At 45.0% G+C, this 22,319-nt stretch overlaps 1 protein-coding gene across 2 annotated transcripts in view; it reads left to right on the plus strand.

The window, feature by feature from the left end:
- ETV6 (ETS variant transcription factor 6) overlaps positions 1-22,319 on the plus strand; it is a 173,272-nt gene that overhangs the window by 25,058 nt on the left and 125,895 nt on the right. The window contains exon 1 of one of the 2 annotated variants that reach the window (XM_087722240.1): positions 3,168-3,661. The exons of the other annotated variant lie outside the window; for it this stretch is intronic. Coding sequence (XP_087578366.1) covers positions 3,629-3,661 — 33 coding nt within the window. The 5' untranslated portion in view covers positions 3,168-3,628. Of the gene's footprint in view, positions 1-3,167; positions 3,662-22,319 lie in introns of those variants that run through there. 2 annotated transcript variants of the gene reach the window in all.

Consider the following 22,319-nt stretch of genomic DNA (forward strand, 5'->3'; position numbering starts at 1 on the left):
CCAATTACATGGTTTCTGGCTCAAATATCTGACCAGTTTACATGCAATATTGGCCAGGCAACTGAATGAAATTTTACAAAAGGGCCAAATTGATGAATGGTTGACAACTGGAAAAACATACTTGATTCAGAAAGATCCAACTAAAGGAACAACACCTGAAAACTACAGACCAATAACATGCTTGCCAACAACCTTCAAATTACTCACAGGCATTATTGCAGATAACATGATGGATTATTTGGAAACAAACAACATCTTGCCAGTAGAGCAAAAAGGCAACAAAAGAAGGAGCAGGGGCACAAAAGATCAGCTTCTAATTGATAAAATGATATTAGAAAATTGTAAGAACAGAAAAACAAACTTGAATATGGTCTGGATTGATTACAAAAAGGCATTTGACTCACTGCCACATAGTTGGATCATAAAATGCTTAGAAACAACTGGCATTAGCAAAAATATTACATCCTTTACTGAAAAGGCAATGAAACAATGGAGAACTGAGTTGGCAGTAGGGAATGAGAGCTACGGAATGGTTAATATCAAGCGAGGAATTTTCCAGGGTGATTCACTTTCACCTCTTCTCTTCATCATCGCAATGATCCCACTATCAGTAATCTTAAAAAAAATGAAATTAGGCTACCAAACAGCCAAAAAAGCCGAAAAAATTTCGCATTTACTATATATGGATGATTTGAAACTCTACGGAAAGTCAGAAATAGAAATCCAATCATTGACAAATACAGTCCGAGTATTCAGCACCGATATTTCAATGCAGTTTGGCATGGAAAAATGCGCCACTGTATCCATAAAAAGAGGCAAAATCACTGCATCTGAGGGAATTGAAATGCCCAATGGCCAACTAATTAAATGCAAAGAAAATGAAGCCTACAAATACTTAGGCATTCTGCAGTTGGATAACATCAAGCATGGAGAAGTAAAAACTATTGTCAGACGAGAGTACACCAACAGAGTTAGGAAAATTTTGAAATCTAAATTGAATGGTGGAAATACAATCAAGGCCATAAATACCTGGGCAATACCAGTTATAAGATACCCAGCTGGCATAGTTAACTGGACACAAGCTGATTTGGACCTTTTGGACCGAAAAACCAGGAAACTAATGACAATGCACTACAGTTTACATCCACGTGGTGATACTGATAGACTATATCTGCCCCGAAAATCAGGTGGCAGAGGATTATTACAAGTGAAGCAAACAGTTGAAGAAGAAAAACATGCACTGGCTGATTATTTAAAAGAAAGTCAAGAACATCTATTAATCGAAGTAAAGAACAAAAATCTACTGAAGGCCCAACAGACAAAACAAGAATACAGAAAAGATGTGATAAAATCAAGAATGGAGAGTTGGCAGAACAAAGCACTGCATGGTCAATTTCTGGAAAAAATAAAAGATAAAGTGGACAGGGAACAAACTTGGTTATGGTTAAAAACAGGTACATTAAAGAAAGAAACAGAGTCACTAATCCTGGCTGCGCAAGAACAAGCTATCCGCACAAATGCCATTAAGGCCAAAATCGAAAAATCCTCTGATGATGCCAAATGCAGACTTTGCAAAGAAGCTGACGAAACTGTTGATCACATACTCAGCTGCTGTAAAAAAATCGCGCAGACTGATTATAAATTGCGGCACAATTCAGTAGCACAAATGATCCATTGGAATTTGTGCAAAAATTATAATATTAAAACAGCAACAAACTGGTGGGAACATCAGCCTGAAAAAGTCACAGAAAATCAGATGGTCAAGATCTTGTGGGATTTCCGTATACAAACCGACAAAATACTGGCGCATAATACACCAGACATCACACTGGTTGAGAAAAATAAGGTCACAATCATAGACATCGCAATACCAGGTGATAGCAGGGTCGCCGAGAAGGAACATGAAAAAATCGCAAGATACCAGGACTTAAAAATCGAAATTCAACGACTATGGCACAAACCAGCAGTGATAATTCCAGTGGTAATTGGCACACTGGGTGCTATTCCAAAAGCACTGGAATTACATTTAAAACAGTTAAAAATTGACAAAATCACCATCAGTCAAATGCAAAAAGCCGCACTGCTTGGATCTGCACGCATATTACGAAAATACATTACGACGTCCTAGGCCCCTGGGTGGGGCCCGACTAGTAACCAATGCCAAATCCGGCGAAACAACTGGCCGCTGTGATACAATTGTACAACAACAACAACAATAATAATAATTTGCAAGATACCAGGACTTAAAAATCGAAATTCAACGACTATGGCACAAACCAGCAGTGGTAATTCCAGTGGTAATTGGCACACTGGGTGCTATTCCAAAAGCACTGGAATTACATTTAAAACAGTTAAAAATTGACAAAATCACCATCAGTCAAATGCAAAAAGCCGCACTGCTTGGATCTGCACGCATATTACGAAAATACGTTACGACGTCCTAGGCCCCTGGGTGGGGCCCGACTAGTAACCAATGCCAAATCCGGCGAAACAACTGGCCGCTGTGATACAATTGTACAACAACAACAACAATAATAATAATAATGAAGAGGAAAAAGAGGAAGAGGAGGAGAAGGAAGATGATGATGAAGAAGGTGGTACTTGGTTGATACCTAGGATGCTGGCAGCAACGAGTTTTTGCCCCCCCCCCTCGAATGGTATGGTTGTTGTGTGCTTTTAAATTGTGTATTGTTTTGTTTGTCTTTTTATCCCTTATTTGTATCCCCTTCCCTGACTTGGATTGTGAGCCGCCCTGAGTCCCCTCCGGGGGAAAAGGGCGGCATATAAGTGCAATCAATTCAATTCAATTCAATTCAACCATCAGTACCAGTCAATGGTATTTGCGATGCATTTTCGAATGTTCAGCTGGCTGAGTTTCATGTTTAATGAATAAAAGAAATTTATTATTGTCATTAATAATAACAATACTAATAACAACAGCTTGCAAAAGCCCCTCCGCGCCCCTTCCCGCTTCCTTCCTTCCGTCCCTCCCCCTCCCCGAGGCAACCCCCCCTCCCCAATCTCCCCCCGCCCCCCTCCCCGCTCTGGTTTCTTTTCCGGCAACCGGAGCTCTCGCTGCTTTCCCATTTCCTGCCGGGCCGGCTCCTTTAAGAGGGCAGAGCCGATGCCGGGAACTCGCGTCACTTTTTCAGCCTAGGAAACTCTCCAGGTCGGTGAGCGGAGGAGCCGCCGCCGCCGCCTCGAGCTCTCTCTCTTTCCTTCTCCCGCCGGGGCATCGTTGCGCGGCGGGCCCGGGCCGAGCGGGGAAGGCTGGCGTTGGAAGCCCCCCCCCTGCCCCGCGCTCCGAGCCATGCGAGGGCCCCCTCCGGGCTGGCTGGGGCGCGCGCGGGCGGCTCGCCGGTGATCGGAGGCGCCGCGCCGTGAGACACACATATCCAAAGAGAGCGAGAGAGCGCCTTCGCCCGGCCGGCCGAGGCGCTGCTTTTGCGGGGAAAGGAAGCCAAGCCAGGCAGCCGAAATACAGCGGGCGGAAAGACGCAGCCACAGCAGCCGGGAAAAAGAAGGGAGGGAAAGAAAAGCAAAGAAGAAAAGAAAGCCAGGCGGGCCGGCGCGCGGCCAACTTCCTGCGTTTGGGGTTTCTCTCTCGCCTTTCTCTCTCGGTGGAGACATGTCGGAAGGTCCCGATCTGGTCTGCATCAAGGTACAAAGCAAGCGGCCGGCTGCCCTCGGGCGGTGCGGAAGGCGGGTGGGTGGGGTAGGGGGCTTTCAGCTCCTCTTTCTTCCAAGCCTTCCCCCCCCCCCTCTTCCTCGCCTTGCAATCGGGAGAGGTGGGCCCGGGCGCGCGCGCGCACGGGGAGGCTTGCTTTGCATTGGGCGGAAAGGCGCTTTTTGGCCCGGATTTTCGCTTTGGCGGGCGCGGGGTCGACGGACCCTTCCCCCCCCATTTCTCTGCCCCCCCAATCCTCCCCAGGATCTGGAGGCGAGGAGGGTGGGAAGCGTGAGGAGGGGGCGCTCCAGACATTGAGAAGAAGCGCCAGGAGGGGTGGGGGAAGAAAACCTTCCCCAGGCTGGAAGGGGTGGGGGGAAGGAAAGCCTCTTTGGAGAAGTTTCTGAACTTGCTCCGGTGGGATCCCTCTGCTGAGCCCCCTTCCCCCCGCAGCCCCCCGATCCGCCCGCATGGCGAGGGGCCCCCGGGGCGGGAAAGGCGACCCCCGCGTGAGGAGTTTGGCACGGGCGCGCTGAAGCGCTTTGCCCGGCGGGGTTTTTACGCGCAAGCTGCTTTTTCCCTTGGAAAAAGGGGGCGCGGCGGGGGTCGGCAGTTAGGGTCCCTCGAGGCCGTCGATCCTTTGGCTCGAAGGGGCGTGATTTGGAGAGCGAGGGACCAGCGACCCTCATGGTTCTCCCCCCCCTCTCCCCCCTCCTCCCTTTGTAAGTCCGAGTTTCTGGGCAGTTGGGAAGAAAGACATGAAACAGGTTGTTGGCTGCCAGGAAGTGGGAGCCCCTCAGACGCGAACTCGTGACGAGCTTTAAGGAAATACGCGGAGGTGCCTTTCCTTCAAACCAGGAAGGGAGTTTTGTTGGGGTGGGGTAGTTCTTGGAGGGATCTCCCCTTCCCCACACACAATTGTTCTGGATCTGCGTGGAGTTTCCCCTCTTCAGCCCAGCTGACGGCCTCTTCCCTTCGCCTGTTGTAAGGAAAACGGAAATGCAACCCAATTGTAAATCTTAGAACTACACAGAATAACAGAGTTGGAAAAGGGGCCTTGGAGGCCTTCTAGTCCAGCCCTCTGCCTAGGCGGGAAACCCTACACTAACTTCAGACAAATGGCTATCCAACATCTTCTTAAAGATTTCCAGTGTTGGAGCATTGGCAACTTCTGGAGGCAAGTTGTTCCACTGATTAATCTTGTATTTGATGACTTTGCTGCATGCTCTCCCGATGTGGATGTATGGGATGAATAGAATAGAATGGAATAGAATTCTTTATTGGTCAAGTGTGATTGGGCACACAAGGAATTTGTCTTTGGTGCATAAGCTCTCAGTGTGCATAAAAGAAAAGATACATTGGTCAAGAATCATAAGGTACAACACTTAACAATAGTCATAGGGTAAATGCGGTATATGTGGCCATTCTCGTTACCCCCCTGAAACGTGGTTAACAACCATTATCAACTGACCACATTAAGACAAATCCAAGATGCACAGAGGAAAAAAAGGTTACACAAAGTGCAAATCCCCCCCCCTCTAAAAGTAACCCATACATGATACACATTCACCAAAGCACTGGAAGTTTTTAAGAAGTGATTGGACAACCATTTGTCTGAAATGGTATAGGGCTTCCTGCTTAAGCAGGGGGTTGGACTAGAAGACCTCCAAGGTCCCTTCCAACTCTGATATTTTGTTCTATTCTAAATGACTGAAGTCTGTTGCTATGGAGGTAATCATAAAATCTATCCAAAGTTGATAGGATTGACAGACATTCATGTTATTCAATCACTGCCCTAACCTGGGCTTATGATGGTTGTTTCAGAATTACCTTTGACTAAAATTAATCTAAATTGTGTGTGAATTGTGAAGTTCCTGTGGGTCGACCATGAGGCCAATGTTGAGAAAAGACAGGACACGAACTATATTACAACAGTGAATTAAACTGGATTAGGATTGTGGTGGAAAGCAAACCAAGGAATGCTAGAAAGGCGTTTCTGGATCTTTTAAACTGGCAACCGTCTGCATCTGGAAATCTTCTTTTACTTGTGTTTTAACGCTGTAGTCTTCTCTAATCATTAAGGCCCATCTACAAGCAGTGAACATTTATTTTTTTTAAAAAAGAAAATTCTTATGATTTATGCTTTAATTTGCATTTCCCTGGAGGATAGATTGTGTTCTTTCACGCCCAAAGAACTTGATTTCAACATGCCCATAATTTGTTTCGCTGAAATATACTCACATTTACTGTGAGATTCCCATCCTTTAAAAAGATGTTAACCAGAGGTGGTTACCAGCAAATTTTGGTATTTGTCGTTCGTGGGAGAAAAAAAAGGCTCTGTTAATGGGATTGCTAAAATGTATTTATTTTTTAACCTTTATTATTTTTATAAATAGAAAGCAAGCATACCTAGTACCTCTTCCTCTTATTTTCCTCAGAACAATAACCCTGTGAGGTAGGCTGGGCTGGGTTGAGAGGGAGCGACTGGCCCTAAGTCACCTAGCTGGTTTTTCACCTCCGAAGGCAGGACTAGAACTCCCTGGTTCCTGCTTTTTTAGCCTGATTGTGCCTTCACTGCTAAACCAAACTGGCTATTTTTCAATTCCGTAATTGAATTTTAATTCAATATTTTTTTCCCCCCCAATCTTAAGTGTAGTTCGAAGGCTCCACTTTTAAGTTGTTTCCAACTACTTTCTTTTTCCTGTGTGGTTCTGGGCAATGCAGCACAGGGTTTACCAGAAATGCTCTGCATATTATGAATGATCACATTAAATACTTTCTTTATACAGTTATGATTGCGTAACATCTGTAGTGACTGGGGAGTTCCCCCCTCCCCTTACTTTCAATAAATCCGTGGGCTGCCCATATGTAGTCAGCTAAAGAGTGAGAAGTGAATGGTTCAGTTCAGTTTCAGGGACATAAAAACCATTGTTTTGTTTAGTTTGGGTTTCTTTCTACGTTGCAAGGAAAGGAAATCCTTATCAAAGCTGGATTTTTCTAGTCGTGAGAGTTGACGGCTCTTTTTCTGAACACTGTAGTAGAGGCTTCTCATGTTTTTGCTACCCAAAATTGGAGCAGTGTTGTTTTTGTAGTTCTACCTGGAAGGGCCCTTCCTCTGTAGTTAGAAGGCTGTGTGCCCTCATTAGCTGGCAGAATAATAGGGTGCTTTCTCTACTCCCATTCCAGCATGCTTTGGCTCAATCTGTTTTTCACAGGCTAAGATGCTTTACCAAAATCCTTCTTATTTTTTTTTCCTTTTTGGAAATGATGTCATCACTCATGTTTGGTGGGAAGAGTTCCAAGGCAAAAATAAAACCCATGTTAAAAAAAATCCACGCTGCATGCTCTTCTTTGTTCAGAAATTTTAAAAAAATGAATGTATAAAGTTGCATATTATATCCTGGCAGCATTTAATCAAGCGATATTCCTTGCACGATTCAGCTTGAGTTTCGCTGTTCACCAAGTTTCCACAAAGGGGGGGTGGGTGGGTAGCCTTTGCTTTTAGCAATCTCTTCTCTTGCAGTAGAGAAGCAGGGTCTTATTTATAGCTTTCTTTCATAATTTCTCCTGGGTTTTACACAGGAACCTCTATAAGGTTCTTGAGAGTACCGCCTGCTGCCAATTACCTCCACCAGATCGATTAGATCCCACAGACTAGGCCTCCTCCGAATTCCATCCGCCGGCCAGTGTCGACTGGCGACTACCCGGAGGAGAGCCTTCTCTGTTGCTGCTCCGACCCTCTGGAACGAACTCCCCATGGAGATTCGAACCCTCACCACACTCCAGGCCTTCCGCAAGGCCCTTAAAACCTGGCTGTTCCAACAGGCCTGGGGCTAGAGAATCATTGCCCCTATCTCGAATGGTATGATTGTTGCGCTTTTTAATTATGTATTGTTTTGTGTTGTCAACGGTCTGTATCCCCCTTCCTTTGCTTGAGTTGTGAGCCGCCCTGAGTCCCTTCAGGGAAAAGGGCGGCATACAAATGAAATAAAACTCTAAACTCTAAGGTTTTGTTTTTTTTTAGTATTTAGAACAGTATCACAACATTTTTTTGAAAAGTCAAGGGAAGAAAGGAAAGCCTGCGTGTGGGAAGCTTTTTTAAAAACAAGGTGAGCCTTTAAATGGGATTTCAAGTATAATTTGGTACCTTAAAAATTGGGTGTCGAGTTATACCCTCTTTCCCTGAAAATAAGACCTTCCCGGATAATAAGCCCAATTGGGCCTTTGAGCGCATGTGCTAAAATAAGCCCTCCCCGGCAAAAAATAAGCCCTCCCCAAAAATATTGCAACGCAGCAGCAGCCATGAAGTGACCACGCTCGCTGCTTCCTGCACCTCAAAAATAATAAGACCTCCCCGAAAATAAGGCCAAGCGCTTATTTCGGGGGTCAAAAAAAAATAAGACCCTGAAACACGGTATTTAATTTCATCTACAGGTAGTTCTTGGCTCAGAATCATTTGTTTAGTGCCATTCGAATTTCTTTTTATTTTTTTATTTTTTAAGAATTTTTATTTTATACACATAAGCACATCAACAGAGCACATAAACACATTAACAAAAATAACCACATAACTTAAAAACAACATAGGAACGATGAGTTCCATCGTATATCATACAGCAGTTCCGAATCGGTTTCTTTGCAGTTAGTGTTTTCCCTTCTGTACATTTCTATCTTGCGTTCATAATCTCGTTATTCATTATCCATTTTTATATACATTTCTTTATTTATTTATACTTAGCTACTTATGATCAAGTATTATTTACCTATATTGTGCTTTATATTTTTACTGTCATTTATTCTCTTACATACAGTTATGGGTATACGTTCACATAGTTATTCTTTTTCTTTGCCATTCTTATATTATTATTATTCCATTTAAAAGGTTATAAGGTATAATTTGGAATGTGTACCTTATAACCTTTTAAATGGAATAATAATAATATAAGAATGGCGAAGAAAAAGAATAACTATGTGAACGTATACCTAAAACTTCGAATTTCTAATGGCATTGAAAAAGCGATTCATGACCATTTTTCACGCTTAACGACCATTGCAGTATCAAAATTCAGACACTTGGCATCTGACTCATATTTATGACGGTTCCAGGGTCATGTGATTGTGTCTGTTGCAACCTTCTGACAAGCTAAATCAATGAGGGAACCAGGTTCACTTAACCTTGTTACTAATTTAGCAATTTGCAGCGATTCACAACTGTGTCAAGAAGGGTCGTAAAATGGGTTAAAACTCACTTAACAACCCTTTTGTTTAGCAAAGGAAATTTTGGGCTCATCTATAACTTGGTCCTGCACTCTCCCTACCCAGCCACTCCCAGCTAGGAACTCAGTTCTTTTATTAAACTGAAATCACGCAGGAAAGAGAAGTGAATGAAACGGACTGTTCCTCAAAGGAGCTTATCAAGCAGACAAAGGAGGAAATGAACAAAGTTTATTTCCTGGTGGAATCCCGGCTTCTATTCACCCCCAATATTAGGATGGTCTTTTCTGAGATAAGTGAAATACGTGTTCTAGGGCAGCGGTCACCAACTGGTGGTCCGTGAACTACTGGTGGTCTGCGAGAAAATTTTGGTGGTCCACAGAAAAATTATTTGCATTTTTTATATTGCACTGAATCGGTTCACCGACAAAAGGGCGAACGACAAAAGCGCGCCTGACTAAACCGCGGTGACTAAACCGTGAGTTCTAAAGCGTGCCGATGAATGAGCGCTGAAGCGCAGCGACAGAAGCGCACTGTAAACCTAAACCTAACCCTAAACCAAACCCTTACCTTAACTTAAATTGCGCTTCTATCGCCGCGCTGTTGTCGCCTCGTTGATGATGTCAGATTCAGATTCAGATTTAATTTATTTGTATGCCGCCCTTCTCCGGGAGGGACTCAGGGCGGCGAACAACTCAAAAGGGAAAAGGGGATACAAACACAATACATATAATTAAAATACACAAGAGTCATACAGCCATACAAGTCGAGAGGGGAGGGGAACTCATCAACCCCAGGCCTGCCGGCACAGCCAGGTTTTGACGGCTTTCCGGAAGGCCTGGAGAGGGGTGAGGGTTTAGCACCGCGGTTTTGTCGTGCGTGCATTTGTCGGCTCACGCACTGAATCAGGGGGCCTCAAACTATGCCCCCTGAGCTGGATATGTGCAACAAACATTTGTGTTGCTGCAGAGAGTCTCCCCCTTGGGGTCTTTTTATGCAGGTCGGGGGGGGGCAGAAATTCCGACTTGGGGTCTGCTTCAGCCTACTGGTATGGGGCTTTGGGCAAAGGCTGGAGAGAAGCACCACTGGTGGCAAAGAGCTGGAGGGCCTCGTTCCAGTGGGACTGCATCATGGCCTAGAACTGGCTGACCATCTCAGCTCAGTGAGCCTCCAAGCGCTGGTACCTGGCCTTGCACTCCCGTAGGTCTTCCCTCTGCCTATGCTCGTAGTCCTCAGTGAGGTGCGCCTGCTGAGCTTCCTCCTCGGTCAGATCCAATTTGAACTGAGCTGTTTTGCCAACTCTTTCTCATGGTGGCTGCTTAGCTCCAACAACTGCTTCCTGTTGGGGCCCTAAGGAGTCCGGGCGAGGAGTGGCGCGTAGAGGCTGGCAAGACGCCCCTCGACGTGAGTGACACCGAGTTGGCCACACCCACCCAGTCACATGACCACCTTGCCACGCCCACCCAGCCGGTCATTAGGCAGATCATACTACTAGTGATCCACGGGTTTAAAATTACAAATTCAGGGGTCCCTGAGATCTGAAATACTGGCGACCCCTGTTCTCGGGTAGGGAAGATGGGTCCTTCATAATAGCCCTGAAGGGTGGGGTAGAGGCGGGCCAGGGTGGTGAGTGAGATGCTTTTAACGTTCCTGACATTTCTGGTCCCAGGCCTGGTTGATTCACCCTGTTGAAAAGCAAATAGGAGTTGCCCTGCCTGGGCCAGACTCCTGGATTATCCTAAACCAGTGGCCTTAATCTGATCTGTCAATTCCTGTAATTCCGTGGGGTTACGCTAAAGGATCTTATTTTGTATTTTTGCTACCACATCCACACTTCCCTGCCTCTAAGGAAAAGGGAGGAGAGAAAAAGTGTAGCCTCAAATTTCCTGTTTTGTCTTTATTCAAGGGACACCCAAGTGCAATCTATCTCAACCTTGGCAACTTTAAGATACCGGTGGGACTTCAGTTCCCAGAATTCCTCAGCCAGATATTCTGGCTGGAGAATTCTGGGGATCGAAGTCCCCATGTCTTAAAGTTGCCAAGATTAAGATACATTAATGTCTCTCATCTGGGTTATATCTTGATCTGATTTACTGTAAGATGCACCTTTTCCTTCAAAAAAGCGGGTGAAAATCTGGGTGCGTCTTATACACCAAATACAGCATTTTTTGTCTCCTGAAACCCTTCCCCCTTCGCAAAAAAGGCCGTGCATAGCCTTTAGGGGGCTTTGAGAGTGCTCCTGGGGGCTGGGGAGGGCAAAAATGAATAAAAAATGGGCCGTTATTTGCTTGTTTTTGCCCCCCCTCCCCCAGCGCCCAGGAGCACTCTACAAGCCACCTAAAAGGGCTATGCATGCCCTTTTTTTGACAAAAACCGGGCCGTTTTGGGAAGGTCTGCAGAGTGCAAAAACTTTTTTAAAAAATTTGCCTCTTCAAAATCTTGGTGTATCGTATACTCAGGTGCATCTTATACTCCGAAAAATAGGGTACTTAACCTGTTTGAGAAGGCCACCAGAGGGTTTCCACTGACTTTAAAAAAGGCATGGTTGCCTTTGAGTTGAATTCACCTTCCTTGAAGTGGTTTTGCTCTTGTCTGCATAAAGTTTTTTCCCCTTTCCCCCCCTCCCAGTTTAGCTTACAAACATGGGATTTGGCATTCAGACTCCATTAAACTCCTAAAAATTTCCCAGAAAGAGGCATCATCAGTAGGTATTTTTTTATGGACATTAGCTTATAGATTATAAATTTTATGATAATTACCCATGTGCTGTTTTTTCTTTCCTCTAATCAGATTTTTTAAAAATCTGACTAATTCCAGTTACTGAGGTGTGATGATCAAAATGCATATGCCATACTTCTTATTTATTAATTTGAAATCTGATTCTTAAGGGTGGCTGCCACAATATTGAAAACAATGGTGTGATTAAACATGTTTGATTGAATAAACCACAATGAGTTACACTCACAACAGCTTAGCCAAAACCAAACCCATGTTGAGGCGTACTCAGTAACATTGTGTGAACTCATCCAACCCCATTTATAGTCTTATGAATTGCATTCAGAGCTGCAGCAACCTTGATGCTCTCAATGCAACATGATGTCAACACAGATTAGTTTCATAATTTACCATATTTTTCGGAGTATAAGATGCACTCCCTCCCCCAAAGTGGGTGAAAATTTGGGTGAGTCTTATACACCGAATGTAGTCCCACCCACCCGCTGGTTCCCACCCCTTTGGCCTCTGCTCCCAGCAATTTGCTTCCTTGCAGAAACAGCAAACAGCGTGCTTCAGCACAGCCTGATTAGCATGAACAGCTGATTGTAGGTTGGATCGGCCTCCCGACCATCAGCCGTTTCAGTCTGCAGGGATTGCCATTGCCTATTGCTGCCTCCACGGGCCCTATTTTCCATGAACAGCTGATTGTAGGTTGGATCGGCCTCCCGACCATCAGCCGTTTCAGTCTGCAAGGATTGCCATTGCCTATTGCCTCCTCCACGGGCCCTATTTTTGGCCTCCGCGAGCCCCCCGTAACAGGCAAAAAATGGGGTGCGCAGAGGCCAAAAACGGGCTGTGCGGAGGCTGAAAATGGGATGCGCAGAGGCAGCAATAGGCTATGGCAATTCCTGCAGGCCGATCCAACCGACAATCAAATGCTTGTGCTAATCGGGCTGTGCTGAAATTGAGACTGAAACATGCTATTTGCTGCAAAGAGGCAAATTGCTGGGAGGGAGAGGCAGATATTTTTCCCCTTGTGCTAATCAGACTAAATTGAGACTGAAACAGGTTGTTTGCAACAAGTGGGCAAATTGCTGGGAGGCAGAGGTAGATTTTTTTTCTTGTTTTCCTCGCCAAAAGCTAGGTGAGTTTTATACTTCGTAGCGTCTTATACTCCAAAAAATACGGTACATCCATTTGTGCAGTGACAACATACAGTAGCATCCCTTCCCCCATCTGTGTGTTTGTATTTTTTGCCTAATCAAATCAACCCTATTTTTCTTCTCAAAGCAATTATGAAACATTAGGCCTAAGGATAATGCTAAAAGATTAGAATAAATGATAGAATGAAACAGCAATTTTAATTCAAAGTGTTTTAAAGTTAGAAAGCTTCATTTAAAACCCAGGAAGTTTCCTTAAGATGCAAGAAGCTAATAAAAAAAAGTCTAAAAGTCCAAGAATAAGCTATATTCTGCATTTTGTCATAAAGCAGATGAACTCTTTCTCTTTGGGTGAAGTGAATTGGTTTATTGGATTTTTTTTAACTTAATAGCTTTCTGGGAAAGAATTTAATCTACCGGCAGTAGAAATCCAGTATATTTCTATTAAATGGAAATTTTCATGGATTAGAATAGTTTTTCTTTTGCAGCAGTTTCCCCAGTAAAGCGTGTTTTGCTTCAGTGTATTAAATGCCATTTATCCATTTTAAGTGTTTCACCCATATAGGAAGGACATGGCTGGTTGAGGAATTATGAGAGTTGAAGTCTGCAAGTCTTAAAGTTGCCAAGTTTGGAAATCCTTGGTGTAGGATAAGGGAGAACCCTATTATGCAATTCCTAGTTTCATGTCTTTTACTGTCTCCCCATTTAAAAACTTCCATGTTAAAACCCTAGAACCACGATGGCAAACCTCTGGCATGTGTGCCATAAGTGGAACGCAGAGTCCTCTCTGCGGGCATGTGAGCTCTTGTCCCAGTTCAGCTGCACCCCTCATGCGCGGGCTCCTTTTGCTGGCCAGGTGATTTTCGAGTCTCTGCCGAATATGCGGGGCGGGGGCGCATGCTGGAGACAGGAGTGCATGTGTGGGGGTGGGAGATCACGTGTGCAAGCATTGGGGGCGGGGGGAGCATGGGTTTGTGTGTGGCCCATTTTTGGTCCCAGGAGGCTGCAGGGAGCTAGGCGCAAAAATGGGGCGTTGGGGTGTTGCACGCATACAGAGGTGTCGTGTGGCCGTGTGCAGGGGCGTGGGGCATGAGCTGTGTCGCGTGCACATTGCATTATGGTTAGACATGGTTGCTGCCCTGGAAGGTAGATCCAGATTGAGTTGACCCGTATTGTGTTTGGGTCTAGCTCAGACTGGCTGGGGAATTCTGGGAGATGAAGTCCCACATATCTTGAAACGGTCAAGCTTGAGAAACACTGGTGTAGCTCAGCTTTAAGATTTCTGAACATTTGGGTACAGACCGTTCCCCCTGAAATGACCATATAAACCAGTTTTGGTGTCAAAGTCCCTGTGATGGTCCTGGAAGTATGGGAACAATCTTTTTCAAGTCGTAATCTCTGGATTTCTCCAGAACCTCTGAAATTACTGGAATTCCTTGCTTCCTCCAGAAAACCCCACTAGGAAGCAGTCAGAGGTGAACCGGCTGAATCGGCTGAATTGTTTTCTGCATGGCTTTTGTCTGGTAGAAGGATGTTGAGAACGTTCTTGGACATTCAACATTTTGATCAATGGCCACCTCTCTTCCTTTCATCCTCACCAAGCATCAATGGTTAGCCTTTTCCATCTCTAGAAGAACAGCCATAAGCTTTGGTTTTATTTTAATGCAACGATGTCAAACTCGATTTCATTAAGGGCCACATTAGGGTTGTGTTTGACCTCCGGGGCCCAGGGTGGGTGTGGTCAGGGCGGGCGTGCCCAGCTCAATGTCATTCATGCCATTGGCGCCTGTGGTGGCCTGAGTACTGTGCCAGTGAAAACGGGCTCCCGAGCTCTGTTTTCAGCTACCACAGCCTCCTGCAACCCTCTGCCAGCGAAACAGAGTTCGGGAGGGCCACACTGGCAGAAGCACACGGGCTGGTCCTTTGCTGTTTCCAGGGTGGCCCTGCAGGCCATGTCTCAGTATCCCGTGGTCCGGATCCGGCCATCGGGCCTTGAGTTTGACACCCTTGTTTTAATGCATTTGTGTTTATCTCGGTGTTGGGGAACACAGGAAGAAGAAGGAGCATTAGATTGATTGATTGATTACATTTATATGCTGCCCTTTTCCCCGAAGGGGACTCAGGGCGGCTCACAATTCAATCAGGGAAGGGGGTACAGACAGGGGAATAAAAAAGACAAGACATAACAATACAAAATTTAAAAACGCACAACAACCATACCATTCGAGAAGGGGGGCAAAACTCTTTAGCCCCAGGCCTGTCGGAACAGCCAAGTTTTAAGGGCTTTGCGGAAGGCCTGGAGTGTGGTGAGGGTTCGAATCTCCACAGGGAGCTCGTTCCAGAGGGTCGGAGCAGCCACAGAGAAGGCTCTCCTCCGGGTAGTCGCCAGTCGGCATTGGCCGGCAGATGGAATTCGGAGGAGGCCTAATCTGTGGGATCTAATCGGTCTAGTGGAGGTAATTGGCAGCAGGCGGTCTCTCAAGTACCCAGGTCCAATACCATGAAGGGCTTTATAAGTGACGACTAGCACCTTGAAGCGTATCCAAAGACCAATAGGCAGCCAGTGCAGCTCGCGGAGGATAGGTGTTACGTGGGTGAACCGAGGTGCACCCACAATCGCTCGCGCGGCTGCATTCTGGACCAGCTGAAGTCTCCGAATGCTCTTCAAGGGCTGCCCCATGTAGATACGTTCACCACCTTGTTTATTAAAAAATAATAAAGGTGAGCTATAAATAAATAAAACAAAATCTGCTGGTTACTGTAAGCCATCCAATGTCTTAGGGTTTGAGATGGTCTATGATTATAATAAAGAGTTGGGCAGCTACTGTATATTAACTCAATAAGGCAACATTACTTGCATATCTGTATCAACAAACATTCTAATGTGACGGAGCCATCATAACTCTTATTTTGGTCCTTGGATAAAATGCATGTTTGGACTATTTTAATCCTTGCTTATTTATTTATTTAATTTTGTAGCAGCCTCCTTGTCTCAAACTCCATCTGTCGCGTGACGGCATAGAAACACACACATAAGAGAATCTCAGTACTTCTCTTCCTTCTCCTACAGCTCCTCTTGATGAACAGACGTCACTCTTGATTTTTTTTAATGGTCTAAGATCGTTTATTAGCACGTACTGAATTTCGCGCCATAGCTTTGAACCGCAGGCTTTTTAGGAATAAGCGGAATTGAAAGCTGCTTTACTTCTAAGAGCAAGGAGGAACATTTCAAAACAATCCTATTGGCACAACGCAGCTGATTAGGTTAATGAGATGTGTACTAACTAGTTTTCCAGTTGTTGGAAGCAATATCCATCTGGTTCAGTTCCAAGCCAGGAGAAAGACACTGGAAACATGGAGGCTGGTTGGGAAGATGGTTTAATGATAAACAGAAGCACATGGGCTCTGGTGCAGCTGACCGAGATTGGGGGGTATTTATACTTTCTCTTTGGCTTTGCACTTGTGCAAGAACATGTTTTCTATTGGCTGTTGCCAGACTCCCATGGAGCCATATACAAATCCTAGGAGTTTGTCTGAGCTAACTTTGGTTGAAGTTTGGGCTGATGTAAATGAAGGGACGTTGGGCAATTCCTATTGTGGCTGAGGGCCAAATCTACCTTTGCTCAGATCTTGCTGCAGGGAATTTGCTTATGAATAGAGTTATCTATCTCTTAAGTGCTGACATCTGCTGAGAGCTATTAAGAAAGGTGGGGGCCGCTTTCCATTTCCAAGAACATATTTCTCAATTTCTCATCCAGGGGCTTGTGGGATAGTGGCTGTGACTCAGTGGTGGGTTTCAAAAATTGTTGGAACCTACTCTGTGGGTGGGGCCTCCTTTGTGGGAGTGGCTTGCCACCCATGTGACCAGATGGGAGTGGCTTGCCGCCCATGTGACTGGATATGAAATTATGAGTTAGTACTTAGGTCAGTCCAAATAGCTATTCAGAAACTCTGGCATTGAAGCATGCAAGTCTTAAAGCTGTCAAGTTACAAGATCCTTGCCAGTGGTGGGTTTCAAAAAATTTTGGGAACCTCTTCTGTAGGTGTGGCCTGCTTTCCGGGTCCACTGGTGGAACTTCTTCTAACCGGTTCGGTAGATTTGACGAACCGGTTCTACCGAATAGGTGCGAACTGGTAGGAACCCACCTCTGCTGTGACTGTACAATTAAAACTGCACCTCTTTTTTTCACATGGCTCCCTAAAACGGATTCTGTTTTCACCGAGACTCTCTAGGATTTTGCCTCTTTTAAAACTGGGAAAGGACAGTTAATTTTACCAGTAAACAATTTGTATGAGAGAATGAATTAAAAAAAAGCTCACGAAGATTTTCAAAGTTCCTTGATGGGCTTATTTCATGCATACACGCACGCACGCACACACGCACAAATGCACACACACACCTGGTTATTAGGAAAGAAGTATCTTGGTTTTTTTTCCCTTCTTAGTTTCGGTGATCTTGATTTCATTTGCAAGTATATCCTTCCTGATCCAGAGAAAGTTGGGGATTTTCCAGGAAACTTTCTACAGAGGAAACCTTTGAAATGCGAGGACTTGTAGTAGGGAGAAAGAAGGAAAAGGAGAGAGGGGGAAAAACCTATATTACAATAACAGTTGTCAAGATCTCTTAATTAAATGGCTTGTAGGAGGTTTTAGGTAGACAGAAGGGACATATATCACGCAGGCTGTTACTACATTATGTCTGTAATTTACTGTCACTCAGTTCTGTGGTTGCTTGTTTTTTTTAAAAAAAAAAAACAATACACAAATGCTGTCCATGACCATTTGTGTTATCTAAATGTCTGTGTATGTTCCAGCCTAACTCTGGAACGCCTGGAGCAATTTCAACCAAACTTGGTACACAGGTTATTTAGCCTCTGGAAACAAATACTGTGAGGGTAAGACACCCCTAACACCCCTCAGGGTGTGTGTTCCGTTAAGACACAGCCTGTTGTGCCTTAAAACGGCTTCTACCGTACTTCCTTAAAATGGCCTCTACTGTACAGTGCTGTGGAGTTGCCATGGTAACGGCTTCACAGTACTCCACAAGGGAGCTTCCTCTGGTAAGGGGAAAAAATCCAACATTAGAAATTGCAGCAAGGTTCATGGAAGGAAGGTTGGGATAAATAAATACCCAGGCAGCTCCGGGTTATCAACTAGTTGTTAAATTAAAAATGTGAGAATCTAGAAGACCTCAGCATGGCATATTGGTGATAAATAATCATATTTTTTTACATTGCTTGTAAGCTTTCCAGAAGAAAGTAGAAAACTGATGACCCAAAAATGAAGAGATTTGGGGAAAGCCACAATGAATCGATCTACGAAGGTTCAGGCAGATATGCTGATGGACTGAACAAGGGACACATTCTTTGATAGTTGAATGTACACTCCTTGCTAATCTGCCAAATATTATTCCCTGCTTCAAATGATTACAGGTAGTCCTCGACTTACAACAGTTCATTTAATAACTGCTCAAAGGTACAACGTAAAAAGTGAAAAAAATTACTCATGACTGTTTTTTCATACTTAATCATTGTGGCGGCATCCCCATTGTCACAAGATCAACATTTGGACACTTAGCAACTGACTCATATTTATGACGGTGGCAGTGTCCCGTCCCATGGCCACGCGATCACCTTTTGTAACTTTTTTGGCAAGCAAAATCAATGGAAAGCCAGATTAATAACTTTATTATTTAACAGCTGCAGTGATTCACTTAACATCCATGTCAAGAAAGGTCATGAAATGGGGCAAAACTCACTTAACAAATGTGTCACTTAGGAACAAGCGAGCTGAATTGGGCTGAATTGTGTCTGTATGTTGAGGACTACCTGTAATTGATTAATTACCTGTCTTAGCATTGTCTTCAGAGATTTCCTGATTTCATTTAATTATAGGACCCTTTAGGTTTAGGTTTCGTTTTATTTATATGGCGCCCTATTCCCTGCGGGACTCAGGGCGGCGCACAAACCCAAGGAGGGAAAGGGAAACACAAAGACTACAAATACAAGGCATTTAAAAACAACCAACAGCCACACGATTCAAGAGGGGAAGGGAACTCATCAACCCCAGGCCTGCCGACCCAGCCAGGTTTTAACGGCTTTTCGGAAGGCCTGGAGAGAGGTGAGGGTCCGAATCTCTGTGGGGAGTTCGTTCCAAAGGGCCGGAGCTGCCACAGAGAAGGCCCTCCCTCGGATAGTAGCCAGATGACATTGGCTGGTAGACGGGACCCGGAGGAGGCCTGCCCTGTGTGATCTAATGGGTCTTTAAATGTCTGCACCAGGGGTGTCAAACTCAAGGCCCGGGGGCCGAATTTGGCCCATGGGGTGCTTAGATTTGCCCCACGGGGGCTGCCCTGGAAACAGCGGAGGACCGTCCCACAGTGCCTCTGCCAGTGAAAACGGAGTTCAGGAGGGCTGTGGGTGGACTTCCAACCTCCGTTTTCGCTGGCAGAGGGTTTCAGGAGGCCGTCACATCCGAAAACAGAGTTTGGGAGCCCGTTCTCGTTGGCAGAGCGCTGGAACCACCACAGGCATCGCCGAGACGAGTGACGTCGAGCTGGCCACGCCCACCCAGGCCCCACATGGTCTGACACAATCCTGATGCGGCCCTCAGTGAAATCGAGTTTGACAGCCTTGGTCTACACTATCGTCTGCATTTTACATTGGAGTTGTTGTCTTGCATATTGGGAACTAGTCAGTTCAAATGGTGTTCCCACTTACAGAATGGATATATAGATTGCATAGTGGGAAGATGTCAGTTCAAATGATGTGTTTGTGTGAGTTAGATGGAGGGGAGAGATGACTTTTCTGGGCAAAAGTGAGTTCAGGTAGGATTGGATGGCTTATTCTGTCCCCAGTTGCGGCCTCCTTAAGTTTGAAAGAGAGACGGGATAAGTGGCAAGGAAGAAAGCCAAGTTTCTCAATCCACCATCCATCCCAAATGCAAATGTTAGTTTTCGGAATTCCCATCGCTGTAAATACCGGTATATAAAAACTCCTGTCAAGTTATGATCATGCTGTTGTGTTGTGCCTGAAGACACACACACAAAAAAGGCTATTTCGGGAAGGGGGTGTAGCCTGAATTCCTCAGTGTGAAAATGCTCAGTGAAATTACGCAAAGTTCTTGCTGGGAAGGATGTAAATACCATTGAAAAAAGCATTTGCATCATATTTTCCATCTATAAATTAACATTTAGCATTGCTAGCTAAAGCCCAATGTAAATATTAAATGCGTAGGTCACCTAAAAGGGAAAGGGAAAGGTTCCCCTCGCACATATGTGCTAGTTCAGTGTTTCTCAACCTTGGCAACTTGAAGATGTCCGGACTTCAACTCCCAGAATTCCCCAGCCAGCGAATGCTGGCTGGGGAATTCTGGGAGTTGAAGTCCGGACATCTTCAAGTTGCCAAGGTTGAGAAACACTGTGCTAGTTGTTCCTGAGTCTAGGGGGCGGTGCTCATCTCTGTTTCAAAACTGAAGAGCCCGCACTGTCCAAAGATGTCTCCATAGTCATGTGGCCAGCATGACTAAACACTAAAGGCGCACGGAACGCTGTTACCTTCCCACCAAAGGTGATCCCTATTTTTCTACTTGCATTTTTACGTGCTTTTGAACTGGTAGGTTGGCAGAAGCTGGGACCAGTAACGGGAGCTCACTCCATTACGTGGTGCTCGGGATTCGAACCACCAAACTGCTGACCTTTCTGATCAGCAAGCTCAGCGCCTTAGCCACTGAGCCACCACATCCCTTGGAACTTACCTCGCACTTTCTAAATTTAAAAAGTAGACCCTTTTCCCCCTCCAAAATTATCTTAAACATTGACTTTTCTTTTGTGCACATAAGTTGGGACTGTTGGAGTGGTGGGTTACGACCGGTACACACCGGAATGGGCGTACCGGTGCCTGCTGGGAGCACCAGGTACCGTTCCGGTACGGTGCTCCGGGGAGTCCACCCGTCCTCCTGTGCTCCTTACCGATATTTGAAGTTTTGGGTGGTTCCACGCATAGCGTGTACGGTGCATGTGCGACGCTCCGCCGGGCAGTAGGTATGCATGCATGCGCTCTGCGCACGTTCATGTGGCGGACGCCTGGCCCTGTTGTACTGGTTGCAACGGGATCCGGAACCCACCACTAGACTGTTGATAACCATTGCCTTGTAATTGTCGTGTGTCCTCCAGTCTGCCTTGTGACAGTGTAATCTTCTCCAGGTTCACAACCACTGCAAAAATCCAGCTTTTCCTGGTAGGTGAAGCTCACCATGAAAGTGCTAATTGAACCCATCTGAATGGGATCAAATTGAGGAATATACTGTACATTTAGAATGGCAGCCTGAACCGTGCTGTTGAATATTTTCTTTTTTCCACTTCCTATTATGGTTGTATGCTGGAACCAATGTTTACTTTTTCGAAAAGGAAACAAGGCTGCTCTGAATTTGCGGCTCCTCTGGAAAAAAAAATTGGCTTGAGCTACTCCGTCTATCTGGAGCACTTTTGATCTGATCTGCAGAGTTAAGATTGCAGAATCTTAACGGAAATTGTTTGAAGTTGTTTCCTTTGTCTAATTTTGGGCAGGAGCAAACATTGGAAGTTTTCATTATTTTCAAGAATCCAAAGCAATTCATAGTCCAAATTCATATCCTTCTGAGATGTTGAGTAGGTTAGCCCAGAATTAATTATGGGTGGCTAAGCAGTCCATAAAGAATGATTTACAGGGACGTGTTGGTGCAGTGGCTAAGACGCTGAGCTTGTCGATCAGAAAGGTCGGCAGTTCAACGCTTCGAATCCTAGCGCCGCGTAATGGAGTGAGCTCCCGTTACTTGTCCCAGCTTCTGCCAACCTAGTAGTTCGAAAGGACGTAAAAATGCAAGTATAAAAATAGGAACCAACTTTGGTGGAAAGGTAACAGCGTTCCGTGCGCCTTCAGCGTTTAGTCATGATGGCCACATAACCACGGAGACATCTTCGGACAGCTCTTCAGCTTAGAAACAGAGATAAGCACCGCCCCCTAGAGTTGGAAACGACTAGCACATATGTGCGAGGGAAACCTTTACCTTTTAAAGGATGATTTATATATTGCATTAAGCTATACGTCAAAGATTACAATTCATATATTGCTCATTCATTGAAGTGGTGTAGCAGAAGGCCAGGCAGAGCCAGGAGGTGGAGTCAAGAAAGTAATCAGCCTAGAAGTGTTGAGTTCCTGCAAAGGGTCTAATTCCAACTCCTCTTGAATTCTGTTGACTCTTATCTAATGCCAATTTAGTGCTGGCCATTAGTCAACTAGATTCTTATGTATAGGCATGAACAATAAATCAGCTTCACTGGAACTTAACATGTTATCCCGATTATTAATGTCTGACAAGCTAAAACCAGGCAAACCACATTGTAACTCAAAATATTGTGTTGAATCCAAATATTGATTGGAAGTTGATTGTCTTAGAGGTGGAGAGAAAACTTCCTTTTTTTTCAAACTTGATGTTCTTCATATATGTTGGAATGGCAAATCCCAGAGTTCTGTGCCAGCTTAATAAAGGGAATTCTGGGACTTGTAATCTTGACATATGGAGGG

This window comes from Thamnophis sirtalis, unplaced genomic scaffold, assembly GCF_051295495.1.
Source record: "Thamnophis sirtalis isolate CommonGarterSnake01/CBP01778 unplaced genomic scaffold, rThaSir2_p1.2 scaffold_9, whole genome shotgun sequence".
In the NCBI taxonomy this organism is placed as follows: domain Eukaryota; kingdom Metazoa; phylum Chordata; class Lepidosauria; order Squamata; family Natricidae; genus Thamnophis; species Thamnophis sirtalis.